General features: G+C 43.7%; 1 protein-coding gene across 1 annotated transcript; it reads left to right on the top strand.

The window, feature by feature from the left end:
• Positions 1-839: 839 nt before the first annotated feature.
• On the top strand, positions 840-13,735 carry LOC133985180 (leucine-rich repeat-containing protein 52-like). The gene is made up of 2 exons (XM_062424774.1): positions 840-1,488; positions 13,407-13,735. The coding sequence occupies exons 1-2, from the start codon at positions 840-842 to the stop codon at positions 13,733-13,735; spliced, it is 978 nt and encodes a 325-aa protein (XP_062280758.1).
• Positions 13,736-15,994: the final 2,259 nt, after the last annotated feature.

A 15,994-nucleotide genomic window follows, 5' to 3' on the forward strand; every position in this document is an offset into this window, starting at 1 on the left:
TACTCTGGACGTCTGGTTCCCTCGAGAGGGCAACACCTGGTGACGTAACCATTGCAAATTACACCGTCGCAAACTGACACGCAACACACACACTACTTATGTGGATGTGTGTGGCCCTGCAGTGTGAGCGCGGATGGAGAGACGGAGAGGGAGGGAGCGCAGAACGAGAGCGCATCAGGACCGCGCAGCAGAGAGCGACAGTCACACAAGGAGCCGTCTGAGCAGACTGGAAAGACGCACTTTCCATCGCGCTCTTGCGCCCTAACCACCCTTGACTTGTCAGCTGGACAGAGGTGCACATCGGACCCGCACACACTCAGACCAACACAGTGAAGGACATATGTGAGCGGGTTGCGTCTCTGTTGAGTCTCCATCCAGGATTCGGGGATTTTGCTCAGGTCATGGCATTTGTTTGGTAACTAAATGAACAATGCACTCTGCTGGCGACAACTAATTCACAAACATGAGTCACCAAGCGGGTGGTTGCCAACACTCAGTGGTCCACTGTGGTCTTCTCAGGAGGGACAAAGTCCGGTAAGCTGCTCGGTTCTCACCCGCAGAGCGATAAGCGTCTCTCGGTCACCTTCTGAAATGATGTCTTTTGGCGACGTGCGTGGCGCGCCAGAGTGCGTGTGAGTGACTGACCGATAATCTTTCTGAGAGAGAAAGAGAGGCTGGATAAAAACAGCAGCCAGGCTTTCAGGCAGCGACAGCCAGACACCCAGGGCAGCCATCTCGCCCATCTCACCGCTTCTCAGACCCATGCAGGATGCCCGGAGAGCGCCGGGGAGTCCTGGTCCAGCTCAGCCCGAGTTCATGACGCTCTGGGCGGCCTCGTCATGCGTCTCTTGCCCGAGCCCAGCGCCCAGTCCCTCCGGCTCCTCTTTCTCTTTATCTTCGTGATGGGGGTGGCCCCTTCACCGGCTCTCACAGCCGGCTGCCCCGATAGATGCGTGTGCGACGACCAGCTTGTGGTCCAGTGCGCCGGGCAGGATCTCACCCTGTTCCCCAATGACCTGCCCCTGGCCACCCGGCAGCTCATCATCTCCAACAACCGCATCGGGGATCTTCCGGCGCTGCAGCTCAACTACCTGTCCGATCTGGTGTATCTGGACTGCAGCAACAACTCTCTCACCGAGATCTCCGAGTCCACCTTCGGGAACTTGCGGAAACTGGCCTATCTGGACTTGTCGTTCAACACCCTGCTGCAGATCGAGGACCGGACTTTCGGGCCTCTGGCGTCACTGGTGATGCTGCGGCTGACGGATAACCCGAGTCTGGGGGAGATCCACCCGGATGCCTTCTCGGAAAACATTGCCCTGCAGGTGCTGGATGTGAGCCGAAACAACCTGACGGTCCTCAACATCAGCAGCCTCATCGCCCTGCCTGCTCTCCGGTCTCTGGGGCTCAGCGGAAACCCCTGGAGGTGCGACTGTGACACGGAGGACCTCTGCCTCTGGGTGCAGATAGAGGGCTTCAAATTCCAAGGTGAGGATGGATGGAGTCTGATAGATGATCAAAACAAACAGGACCATTTGGGGGCGTGGGAGATCTAATGGGATGAATTTTCTTTTCATGATCATTAAGGACTTGGCCTTAAAAGAAGCTTATGTCTGTAAAACAAAAACACTGCTTTCTTTGCCAAAATCTGGCCTGCCTGTTCAGATAGCAGCTCACAGACATCTTGCAGGTGGTTTTCTGGTTTTTTGTGCGGCTCTGGAGGCAGGATCCTCTTGCAAACCAGTTTCCTGGCAAATAAACAAAAAGTTGATCTGCTGAAACAATTCGCTAAAGACGCTCCAAGGTCTTATCATTTATTATTGTCACATCAGCTCAGTTAGATAATTTGATTGCAGCCAGCTTGTTCCATTTATTCCCTGATGGTGGGCCACTTATTACACTGTTGCTATCCCTTTATTTCTCACGCACATATTTATCTTCCACACAAACAGACGCACACACACTGCCATGTGCTCTCCCACAGATGAGACTCTCTTTCCCAGGCACGCACACGAACACACACACACACACACACACACACACACACACACACACACACACACACACACACACACACACACACACACACACACACACACACACACACTCAGAATGAAGAGCTAATGGTTTGACCTCAGAGTCAGTGCAATCTGAAGATTTCGTTCCCCTGTTTCTCTCTGCAATAAGATCTCCTTAAACTGCCCTTCACGTCTCAATTATGTGTCAAGTTTACTCCAACAAAACAGCAGTCTTGTGTTACATTTTCTTGAAACGCAAACAGCCTTATCCGAAGTGCATTCTTTAAGGCATCAGGGAATGAATTAACATCAGCAAGAGTGGGCCTCGTGACCTTCTCGATGAAGACAAGTGATCTTTGCTTATAAATGTTAATGGAGCTTAGTTCTAAGGTGAGCTGGGTTAGGTGTTGTAACAATGTGGGTCTTGCTTATAATAGCCGTCTTAACAGTCAGTGTGCATCTCAACCCATTGATCTTACTGCATTGTCTGCCTGGGTCCTGAAGGAGCGATAATGCTTGTGCCCTTTTGTACTTTTTTTTTTTTCAGGCAACCCCCTCCTGCCATTCACACACACACACACACACACACACACACACACACACACACACACACACACACACACACACACACACACACACACACACACACACACACTTGTGCAAACACATAAATACTGAGCGCACCTGGGTGTGCTGGCGCTCCCACTGCCGTATGCTTTGGCCCCTTCAGTCCAGATGGTTAATGATGGTGCTCAAAAAAGCTGGACTCCCATGCTCCCATTAAGGACAGAGTGTATGTGTGTACCGTGTGTGTGTGTGTGTCTTTGTGTGACTCACTTCACTTAAGTGTATGTGAGTCGAAGTGGCACCTATAGGTTAGGGTAGACCCTAAAGCCAGGGCCTGTGGGAGACAGGAATGAGATTAAGGGACAAGGAGCTTGAGAGGAAGGCCACGTGAAGACAGCAGGTCCCCACAGTTGTTATCCACCTTCACTTTCACTGAAGTACACTCAAAAAGAGGCACACATATGAACAAGCATAGACGCATACTCACAGATACTTACTGCTCGGCTCTTTATCCCACCAAATACCAAATCCTCACATTTCTGCTGTAAAATCAGAGAGAAAATATTGACAGAAGGGCTTTCGAATAATAAGTGACACACTCACTGCAGAGTTTTTGTGCTTTCAACACGCACACAGCTGCAATAAATCACTGCTACAGTAAAATGAAATCACAGCTATATCACACATCACATAATGCTTTTAAAGGTATACACGTGACCAAATTTCACTCCCTCAGAAACACACATAAACACACACTCTATCTCTCAGGCTGACAAATCGTGTATTTATATGACAACTTATAAACAACTACACTAACCAGTTTAACAGAAGGAATGGGGTCAAGGGAGCGTGTTTGTGTAAGAGCATGAAGTGTGTTTCTGTGGTCATGAATGCCCTCCGATCTGACTGCAGGGCTGTGAGTCTAATGTGCAGAGATTCCAGCTGTCGTTACCTCTCAGTATGAATATGAATCAGGTGCATGCAAGTGTGTGTGTGTGTGTGTGTGTGTGTGTGTGTGTGTGTGTGTGTGTGTGCTAAAATTAAGCAAATAACAAATAACAGCATATTAACACTTTGTGAAAAAGAACTTAAACACTTTCATGTGATTAAATTACTGTGAAAAAAATACTCATATTAGCCTAGTTTGCATGTCAATTAACAGTTTTAATTGACATCTATACTGAGATTAGTTTCAACTGCACCACAGGCGCTGTTTGTCAGTACTTTTTGTCTCTATGTTGGCACATTTTCTTTAAAATTCCCTTGAAGTATTGCACTTTTCAGTTTGTTTAGGTACAAGTGATTTGGCTTCTTCAGGGCTCTGTCAATTGTTTCAGGTTTAGATAATATCTGCTGGTTCGCATTAGAGTAAGTTGAAGTTATTTTCTATAAGGTGTTGTTTTGTCTACTAACATTTTCATCTTCTATTAGTGTGTTCCAAAAACTTTCCTGCCCTGAGCATCTTAATATTCTCCATCATCTACTCTTCACACTTGACATTTCCTCTGTTGTCATAATGGAATTTCAGCATGTTGAACGACCTGCTGTACTGACTGTAGGTCGATTTTGACAAGCGCTCAAACTAAATACACAGAATGTTAAGTGGCTTGTCCCCTTGCTGCCAGTGCTGGTGGTGCTATGGTTCCAGAGTTGGAGAAAAGTATTCCTGGCTGCTCGTTGGTGCCCTGGACGGCTCACAAACCCAAGGCAAATGGCCAAGGCACAGGGCCACAAACAGGGCAAGAGTTAAATATTCATAAAAACAGAAACAGTGGTCTACAGGTTCACAAAAAGGTAGAATGAAAGAAACAAGTTGGGTTTTCAAACCAAGTAAACCAGATTTTTCTTTAATGAAAGTGAATTAGAGATGACTTGAGATGGGATGAGAGGGCTGAGAAGCAGCTGAGAAATTGGCCAAACAGATTAAGATGGACTTTGCAGCAGAGATACCAGAGAGGGAAAAGAAAAACAGGCAGACAATAGAGGTGTTATCAATTACTGGTGCCCCAGATCTGTCACTCAAATTCATTAAAACATTCATTATGACAAGGAGGCATCGGCTCAGTTTAATACAGGTAGACGATACATTATTTATCAGCTGGAACGATTTCTCAGTCCCATCTGGTGCAGAGAAGCAGATCAAATTCAACTGGCCTACTTGTGTTAGCATAGTCACTATATATTTTTATGCATTTTGCGGTGTGAGCACGAAACCAAGATTGATGTGATGCTTGTGTGGGTGTGTTTGTGATGTGATCACCTGAGGCACAGAGGGGAGGTAATTTAGGTTGTGTGTGCATGTCTCTAAGTGTGTGTGTGTGTGTGTCTCTGGGGCCAACTGATATGCGAGCCAAGAGAATAAAATTGGAAACGAGAGAGGGGAGACTGTGAAGATGACAGAGCAAAACAGAGAAATGGAAGGACATAGAGTCAGAAGGAAATGGAGTGATAAAGGCTGAAGGGAAGACACAAAGGATGAATAAATGTTAACGTGCTGGAGTGGGAATGAAAAAGTGGGAGGCGATAAAGAGAGCAAGACTGATAAGACTGAGCGATAGAGGGAAGAGGAGAGAGAGAGAGAGAGAGAGAGAGAGAGAGAGAGAGAGAGAGGAGAGAGAGAGAGATAGAGAGAGAGCTGTTGCCATCTGACCTTCACTCTCTCTCCACTCATCCTTAGCCAGAGGAAGACGGGATCATATAGAGAAATGATGGAAAGGAGGATGGTGGTAATCTGACTAATGCCGTATTTGAGAGGAGAGGAGTGTGAAGGCGTTATTCAGCCCTAGTGGATGTGATGGAAAAAAGGTCAGCTATTCTTAGTCTTCGCCAACCCTTAGTATGATGCGTTTAGCAGGCTAAACAGCGGGCTACTTGAGCGCTGCTGTAAGAGGAGGGGTCCAAAAGTCGAACATTATAAGCTTCTACTATGCGCAGCTTTGGCAATTTCCAGGGAAAGAGATGTCAAGGGTCTGAGTGAAAACTCTGAAAAAATTTGGTTGAAAAGTTAAAGTTTTTTATATTCTCTCAATTGTTTCAGGGTTTAATTTCAATGTCTGTATTTCACACTAAGTGTTGTGTAATGCCCACCTGGGAGACAGATGTAGATAAATCATATGAAAGAATATCTTGAATTACCACAAATGGTCAGCACCGAGTACTTATTAGAATTACAATGTTTTTTAGATATGAAATTCACAACAGGACACAACAACATATTTACATTAAATCTGTTGGGGAGATGCATCCAAAACACTTGAGATATAATGACAATCAATACATGTGGACATAGAAATGAATGAAAGGGTTTGATGGACAATACGAGTGTCCTATAGGTGCTTTAAAAAAGTCACTTTTCAACATAACTTTTAACAGTTGCAACCTCGGGTCTTTTGACCTGCAAATCACCAAATCAGTGCCTTATTTGTTAAGTATTCATAAATAATCACTTGGATTTAGAGTTGCAAGTAATGATTATTATTGTTATTGAGTCATCTAGTGATTATTTTATGATGAATCAATCATTTGGTCTATAGCAAATTAGAAAATGTCAGAAATATCAGAAAATAGTGAAAAATGCCAACCACACTTTCCTGAAGCTCATGGTGATCATCATTAGTCCAAAACAGCAAGATATTCATTTTATTACCCAGAAGACAAATAATGCAGCAAATCCTCAGAAGTGAAAAGATTAAACTAGTCAAACTTGTAAACTTGTATTAGTGAAGCTAATAATAAAAATTATTTAAGCAATTAATCGATAATGAATAGTTGCCGATTAAATGTCTGTCTTGACTAATCACCTAATCAATTAACTGACTAAACTGTTTCAGCTCTACTGAGATCCTCTATCAAGTAGGGAGGTCAGAGGTCAAGTTCAGCTACACACCAGCAGTACAGAAGCTGGTAGGGACTGATGAACTTGTGCAGGGACACCTCAGTAGGGTGGGAGGTTGAGGAGGATTCACTCGAGGATGTATGTTTGACGGATGTTCTCCATCGCTGCATCACTCTGCACACAACCTGCTTGTGTATACACAAAAATGAACAGTAGGCTTTGGATAACTGTTTGTGATCAGGCTGTTTGAGGATAAGCTTGTATCTATAGCTTCTGCCTCCCACTCTAAATGAGACCACAACCGCAGTGATCACCATATGCATTGGCATAATGAATCTGCTTATAAATAGCTCTGTTCCCAGTTCACAGAACGGGCTCTCTACCCTGCAGGTTAATGCCTTACAGCTCTGATCATCTGAATGTGTGTAATGGGAACATACTGTATACATGCATGCATGTGTGTAAATGCATACAAATTGAAATAAACCTGTTTTGGTTTTTTTACTAGCCTGTAGACTGCAGGGCATCAGCGCATGTGTTTGCATTCATGGTGTAGTCCGAAAAGCCTTAAAAAAAAAAAGATTGTCATTCCACTGCTCATGCCTCTTTTATGTGCGTGAGGGCCAGAGAGGAATCAGAGGAAAAACAGAGTGAAGTTCATCAAAGAGTCAGCAATGTTTTTTTGGCAGCATCTCGTCCCAAAACTAACCCCTCCTCCAGGGAGGGGAGGAGCCCCGCTTTCTGTCAGCGTTGAGCTTCCAGACCATTCAGCTGATAATTTGATACAGAGACTTTTGTGAACTGGTGGCAGCGACACACAGAGCCGCTGACACACACATAAACACAAAAACGTGTGTCCCGATTGCTTATTTGTGGGTTCTCTTTTATATAGAACAGAAAAAACATCAACAATCCCATCAACAGCTCCTTAAAAACTCTGCTTGTGTGTGTAAAGTGTTTGTCGAGTGCAGTGTGAGCTTGTATCTTCAGTATCTGTAAGTATGTTAAGTGTCAAATGTGTGTCCCTCTGATTGCTGCTGTTTATGTCCTCCACTTATAACCCCTGGACTGCAGTGTGTCAGTGAGCTGCAGGGCTTTATGTCCGGTCAGTGGCATACTTCACAACACAGCCTGCATAGCACCACACTGACAACACTGACCAGTGATAATATTATCATAATACAGTGACATCATGCCATGCACAGCAGAAATAAGATTGGTGTTAGCGCAGTTAGGGCAGATAATGTGGTTGACCACCATGCTCTGCTTCCAGCAAGAGGCAGAAAACAGTGACATCTTGACCAACTACAGTATCGCAGTGTCTAAGTGCAGTACGAGGGTGGAAATTTCTTGCCAAAAAAGGAGAGTGGTACAGACGACAGAGGGGTTGTCATCCTGTATCTATCCAGTACGGCAGGGAAGCAGAAATAAGGAAACTGTAGTGCAGCAAGCATGAAAAAAAGTGTCTTCAAGGCTGCAGCCACTTTGCCGAAACTGCTGGGATTAGGCTGCACATTTGAGCTATGTGAGAGCAAAGAGGACACACACATATTTCTTTATCTCTGTCTCTCTGTCTCTCTCTTTCTCTCTCTCTCACACACATAACATAGACTTACATCGATTTCCTGAAGACTAACCACTACTAGCCTGAACCTAACTTTAACCACTGACCAAAAAATCAGCTTTTTTTCCAATTGGGGAAACAGATTTTGTCCCCAATTGGAAGCCATCCCCTCTTAACTGGTCTTATGTCTGAAAATGTGTCCCCAAAAGTAGCCTATGACAGACACACACACATACACATACACTCTTAACTTCAAAATGTCTTGTGGTTTAGTTCCTGGAGTACTTATCTCCTTCTACTTTGATATCTACAGAATTATAATATGTGTGCTGCTCACGCAGACACTTAAATGAAGTTTTTGAATGTTTTTATTCTCTGCAGATTTAATGAACAGGACCTTAGCCAAGGCAAGTGCAATTAGGGTCAATTGTAGCTTAGGTTGTAATTGGCAAAAACAGTATCAAAACCACTCAATTAAAAGTTTGAGCTCCTTAAAAAACATTTTAAAGATAGATTTCCAAGATGACATGATTTTAAATCGAATTGCATCTCTGTATAAGCGCCTCATACGCAGGTTCACAAAAACACACTTTACTGAGGATGTTTTTTCGTCCCTGTTAGTTTAAACTCAGGGAAATAAAACTGGAAACCAGCACCATTTATTTAGACTAGTTATTAACTGAATGAAATCTTAATATTTCACCCTAATACGGAGCATTATCATCTAATTTGCTTTCAATAAAACTGCAGAGGCACACATATAAATATCAGCTGTGGTGAAAAATATATGGGCGGTGGAAAACAGAGACTAATGCGTGAAATGTCAAGGGCATTCTGCCAGAATGATGTCTGAGTGTTTCCCCAGCCTAAGTGATGGGATGAGTAAGAAAACACGGAGTGACAAAGAAACAGATGGTGAAGAGAGACTTAATGGAGAGTGAATCATCGCGGCTGACACCTTTTTCCTGTATTCTCCAGTAATGCTCAAATTATTTTTCTCTTATCTCTGATTGTAGGAGGCAGTCATGAATTCCCTCTAAAGCAAATGCTCAGTGGCTTAGGAAAAATGTATTTGCAATTTAAAATCCAGGGTGTTTTTCCTCAGCAATTCTGACTTGAGTTGTTGTTTATTATCTGGCAATACTGAGTTCCGGTGCTACATTTATGGTTGCAGAGGTTTAAATGCAGTTTTTAAACATATTTTTAACCAAGAGCAGCACTTTATCCTCATGGGACACTTGCAACATGTCACTGAGATTGAAGGAAAGTGACAATTGAGGGATGAGAAAGGGATCAAGCTTATTATAGAGGATACTAATCAATAAAAATATGGTGTCATCAGCCTCAATACTAATCAGATTGGGACATCCCTGAAGACCCAGGACAAAAATGACAAAACTATGAATATCTTTTGGACAAAAGAGACAGAGAAGTTTTTTTTTTTTTTAATTTTCCCTGGGTTTGAAATACTTTTACAACTCAAACTACACCTGCCAAACGTTGGTTGAGCATTGTTTTAAGGCTTGTTTTTTGGCTTTCATCAAGCTTTGCTATGAGAAAAGACACACAGTAGTAACACGCAGCCAAGAAGTGTGAACAAGAATTGTTGCAAGGTGCATGACACAGTGAAGGAGGACAAATGAGATCCAAACCCCCTGAGGGACCTGTTTGTATAGTCACTGATTGTAGCTCAATGTTCCAGCATGCTGCCGTAAACGTTAGATCATGCAAGGTGACCCCACAGCGACCTCACTGCACACACACACACACACACACACACACACACAAACACACACACACACACACACACACACACACACACACACACACACACACACACACACACACACACACACACACACACACACATATATATAAATACAAGCAAAAAAAACAACTCACACCTTGCTTGAGGCATGCTTTGGCAAGGTAATGAGTCTAAGCAGATCACCTAGCAAGCCCAGACTGTCACAGATGGTGAGAGTGACGGAGGGATGGCCACGTGTACCTATGGGCTTCACAGAGAGAGACAGAGAGAGATTGTTGGGGAAGTGTGTAAAGAGACAAAAAGAGACAGACCAGAGACAATGAGGTATTGAAAATATACAATATAAATAATGGTTTGGGAAGCCTCTGCGTGTCCTTCTATTGAGGGACAGATAAAACTGGGGCGAGATGATGTGTTGTCTGCAGTACCGTACTTGAGAGTACAGTAGCAGCAGTTTCCAGTCCACTGCATTTCAAAAGGAAGTATTGCACTTTTTCCTCTCCTACAGCTGTAGTTACAAGTTAGGTTTCAGGTCAGGATTTGGCATGAAACCAGTTGAAAGGCTGAAAGTTTCTCTGTGCTAATTGAAAATCTGAATTAGACGTGTACCTGCGAGCATGATTTGTGACATCACCACTACTTTTGATCCAATCATTGTCCAGTATACAAATTACACAAGTGTTATGTGGAAACTTGGGGCCTCCAGTGCACAACCACTTAGAATGGACTTTACAGTGAAGAAGGAGACATTTTTGTCTAGTATTTATTTAAAATTCTGAATGGGAATGGGAAGATGTACTTTTAAGAATTTTAACAAGGTCATTGCACTTTGTGAGGAAAAAAACATCAAAGACAAAAATTACTATCAAAGCATTTTTCTTATTCGTATCTGAAAATATCTCTGGAGAGGATATGTAAAGATTAAATCAGCGGTTTTCCTCACAAAAAGGCAGTATCTTCTTCTGACCCAGTGTCACATTTTAGATGTCTATGAGTTGTTAGCAGCTCCAGTAGTTTCAAGATTTCTTGGAAATAACAGTTTAAGACTCAAAGAGAAGAAATGATCCAATATGTCAAGCAAGGATTTGACACCAAGTCCAAAAAATGATCATAGTTGTGTAGCAGAAATTGTTTATTTTCTTCTTCCTAGCCCCATTAATCATCTCATGACCCTTCAGATCTATCCTGTGAACCTTAAGGGTGGGTTGGACCCCGAGGTTTCATCTAAACCAGTTACACCAGTAAAGAGTTATTTACAAAGTCTTTTCATACACTATGATATCACTTTTAAGACTTTTGAACTTCTACTTTAGGAGTTTGAATGCAGTCCTTTAGCCTACAATTAAATTTTTTTTTACATTGTTGCATTGATACTTTTATTTAAGTAAACAATAACACTGTTCATGTGAGTGTGTTACATATATCTGTTGGTTTATCCTCAGTTAGTCTGTTGCTACTGAATAACTGTACAGTAATCTCCGCACATCCCTAATCACTAATCACCATAATGACTTGCATAATGCCCCCTGGCCTTATACTTGCTATTTCTCCCTATAATAAATCTGAAATTACACACACACGGACATGTACACAAATAAACACAGACAAACACATCCATACATAAACTAGGGCAACCTCTGATCTAATAATTCTCTAGACATTGGACTTAATCCTGACCTGTTGTAAGTTCTCAGGACCTCCTTACACACACACGCATGAGCACACACACGCGCATGAGCACACACACGCGCATGAGCACACACACACACACACACACACACACACACACACACACAGTCAGATCACAGCAGTCTCGATCCATCGCTTCGACAGGCCCTGCAGACATGACAACAGCATCAGCACAGCTTGTCTCCTCAAGGCTGAGAGACAAGGTAATCGTTATGTTGGTATTGATCAGGTATCTTATCAAACCCCAGCAGATATATTGTGAATATTTTACTCTGCAAGCTCATAAAAAACCTTTTAATACCAATGAGAATTATTAACCCTAACTGACACACAGTATGTGTAATCTAATCAGTAGGTTAATCTGTTCAAGGGTTAATTTGAGGTTAAATCCAATAGGCACTAAAGGGTTTGTGAATGAGGATTTAAGTTGATTTGTGTACAGACACCAAAGTGAGCTCTTTAGTTTCATAAGCCATCCTTTCACAACATACATCTTCTAACTCTTTCCTTAAAACTGATGCTGCTGCTCCTGTAAAGTCCTGGCAAGAAGTCTAAGAAGTATAGATCATATCTGACTATCCTCGCCATCCTTCCCCCATCGCTCATTTCCATGTTCAGACCTTTGGCTTTATTGGTAGATGAGTGCAGTTTAATTAACATTGTTAACAGCAATAATCCATCAGTGGACAGGACAGCAGCCAGATACCCTCCTCTCTCATCTTCTGTTTCTCCTCTGAGGTCAGACTCACAGCGTCTTCGCCTCTGAGTGTGAATCTGAGTGTCTGCAAATATTTCCCAATTCCTCCTCCTGTCTGTTCTCTCTGTCTCTTTTCTGTTGTTGTCCCGTCTCTGTCCCATCTTAAAAAGTGCAGCCTCAGTCTGCCTGTCAGTCCCTTTTTTCAGCTCTCACATCTCTGTCATTGTTCACAGCTTGAGAAAAAACTCTTTTTGTTTTTGGAGAACACAAGCCACAATTAAGCATGCGGGGGGGGGGGGGCAGAGCATGGGAATTAGCAGAGCTGGTAGCGAGAGTCAGATGAGCTGATAAGAGGCTGCGCATTTTCTGTTCTCCTCTTGTCTCTGATCACGCTATTAGATACATACAGAGCAAGCACATCCCCCCTTCTTTTTTGAACACACTGCAGTCATACTAATTAATATACGTGAGGGTACTGTTTATGCTAATACTGCAAAGGCACTGTAGCAGAAAGAAAAGGGCATGTAAAGCACTGATGAAAACATCGCAGCTCACCCTGACCTCTGACCTCCCTGTGAATTTCTCAGTGAAAAACACACTTTAACACTAAACTGTCTCTCTGTGTGGCTGACCGTCGTCCCCATGGATGATTTTCCTATTCCTCATTATGAGCGGCAGATGTTTTGTCAGGGAAAACACTCATCTCCTTATCTCTCTGCTGCTGCCGAGTGATTTGTTAGTGTATAATGGTGTTCATGAGGGGGTGGAAGGGGTTGACGTGTCAAAGGCTCGCAGTCAGGTCTAGTCAACTTTGTGTGCATGTGTGTGCTTGTGTGTGTGTGCAGCATAATAATGTTGCCATGTCCTAGACACCAAAGACCTACATTACTCTGAGGAAATCTATAGTGTCACATGGGATCATTTATCACAGAGGTTATCACTGCATTGTTAACGGCTGTTTTGTGTGTGTGTGTGTGTGTGTGTGTGTGTGTGTGTGTGTGTGTGTGTGTGTGTGTGTGTGTGTGTGTGTGTGTGTGTGTGTGTGCGTGCGTGTGCATGTGTGTGTGTGTGAATCCTGGCTTTTATTCATTGTACACCTTTTCCTCTGGAGTAATTACGTCCTTTTTTTTCTCTCTCGATGCTCTGCCCTTCATCTTCAGCCATATATACACTGCTCTCTTTTATAACATATCTATTCATTAATCCATGTCTCGTCTCTCCTTACTCCTCTCCTTCCCTTCCTTCCTCCTCTTTTCCTTCACCTCCAGATGAGGGCCAGACAGTTTGCCACAGTCCCCCAGAGCTGGCTGGCCAGCGGTTGGCGGAGGTCGGCATGCAGCTGCGGGCAGACTGCCACCAAGGCCTGGGCTACTGGGACTACCTCTTCTTCATCGCCATCGGCTTCGTCATCTTCTCAGCCGGCACGGTGTCGGCCTGGGTGATGGGCGTGCTCATGGTGCTGTACGAGCGCTACAGCAAACGGAAGAGCGAGGAGCTGGACAGCGATTACGAGGACGATAGGGGAGGGATGGGCGGTGGAGGAGGAGGAGGGAACCAGGGGAATGGGGATCTGAGCAAGCCTGGCATGCAGGTGTGAGACTGACATGACACCACAGAAAGAGTGGATGAAATTGATCAAATGACACAGGACGGAGAGCAAGGAGGATGCGATAAGTGGACTCTAAGACCAAAGGCGCTGCAATGAACCAAGATCTGACTCTTTCTCTTTGTTACAGATTTAGATATCGCAATGTGCTCCTAGACATACTAGACAGAAAAAGTGTGTGTGTGTGTGTGTGTGTGTGTGTGTGTGTGTGTGTGTGTGTGTGTGTTCATGTGCGAGTGTGTGTGTGTGTCTGTAACAGAGACAGAGAGACAGACAGACAGAGACAGCAATAAGGATGACTATGCCTTCACTTCAGGAGTACAGAATGACCTCTGAGATTATTGAGAGCAATAACCCCTACACACACCTAAAACAAACACACACACACACACACACACACACACACACACACACACACACACACACACACACACACACACACCTACACACACACACACACACACACACACACACACACACACACACACACACACACACACACACACACACACACACACACACACACACACACACACACTGTCCATCTCAGCACAGATACTCAACGGAGCTGGTTTCTCTGAGTGGGCAGATATACCTGCATACTATGTTTGCTCTTGAGTAACATGCTGTATAATGATAACAAGACATGTTATGTAAGCGACACACAGACGCACACACACGCACTTACCGTACGTTCATACACAAAATACATAAGAAAGAACTGGGGGGGTCACAAAGAGAGTGATGCCTTATCTCAACTACAATAAAAAGGGAACATTAGTAAACTTGAGTATTAAAATATGATTTTCCTGAATGCCTTAAGGCAACTCACTTGAACTAGTGAACAGTCACTAATGTCTCCTATAGACAGAATCTGTCCAGGACGAGCAAAAGTACAGTTTGGGATATGATCAAATAATCTGAATGTAAAAGCTAAGAATGATCATAGTTTATACTTCAGTGTAACTGAGCTCATATAACCTCACAGACTGGAGACTTGTTTCTACTGCTGCTGGTGTGACCTTAGAAATTTAAAGGCACCCTGTGGAGTTTTTGAGTAGCAGTGGCTCCATGGAGCAATGTTTTGTAAAGTGGGTCCCTCTTTTGTTTGCATCTTGTGTTCTACTATTATGTGCATGAGGACACTAGGGACACAATATATATTCTTGTTGACGGTTTCATGCTATTCCACGCACTGTCAGTCGGTGAAGGTGACTTATTAATTAACATAGCAATGGGCCCATAAAAGATGTGAAGAAGAAGAAGACAGCTAGCTTTATAAAATATTCCAAAAATCAGCTTTAAACATTTCTTATAAATTATGAGGGTAATCTAGAACATTGTATTTGGCAAGAAACTCTGAATGTAAACATAACTATGTTTGTAGACAACAAAACTCCACATGGTGTCTTTAAAGTTATTCCTCTGTAAACACAGGCAGAAGACGTCTACCTATAGTGACACTATGTGACTGTATCATATCTTGTGTGTATTGTACGTGTGTTTATCTGTTTCTGTGTGTATTTGCTTCCCTGTGCTGCGTCCACTCCGTGGCAGTTTCTCACTCCAACCTGCTGTAGTGGTAGAAGTGGGGCAGGCTCATGGTGGCTGCACATGAAGACAGCATCAGGGTGATTGAGTCAGTCGTATAGCAAACTATGACTCTACACTATGTGACTGGAAGTCTCGCTTGGATGACTTCATGTTACAGTTGTGCACATACAGGCTGCAGTCTATAGCCCAGCTGTCAGTGTGGAAGTTGTGGCCTCTGGAGTCGTGGTAGTGTGTGTGTGTGTGTGTTCGTGTATGCGTGACTGTGAGCGTGTTTAAGTGGGGCAGAGCGATCACGGAGCATCTCTGTGAGCAGCACGGACGAGTGATTCATGAGCCCAGACTGATCCAAACCCTTCCTCCTCCATCCTGCTACGCTTCCGCCCCATCCGTCACGGGACGGATGCACGGTGAGAGATGATAAACGACAAACTCTGGAGAGGGGTGGGGTGGAGAAAGAGCAGGGTCACCATCAGAAGCGGGAATTCATCCTGACTGATGTACTTAGCAGCTTTATTGGGAGACTGATTGATAGTCAGGCTTTTGTCCATTTCTGAGCTGAGTGGCTACAAATGACCCAGATGAATAGGCCTGGCTAAATGATAACTCTCTAGAGGGCAGTGTGTGTGTGTTTGTGCATACACGTGTGCATGTTTACGGTTATATCCGGCTTGGTTTATGATCGTGACAGTATATCAT

The sequence above is a fragment of the Scomber scombrus genome, chromosome 8 (genome assembly GCF_963691925.1).
Source record: "Scomber scombrus chromosome 8, fScoSco1.1, whole genome shotgun sequence".
Classification (NCBI taxonomy): Eukaryota; Metazoa; Chordata; class Actinopteri; order Scombriformes; family Scombridae; genus Scomber; species Scomber scombrus.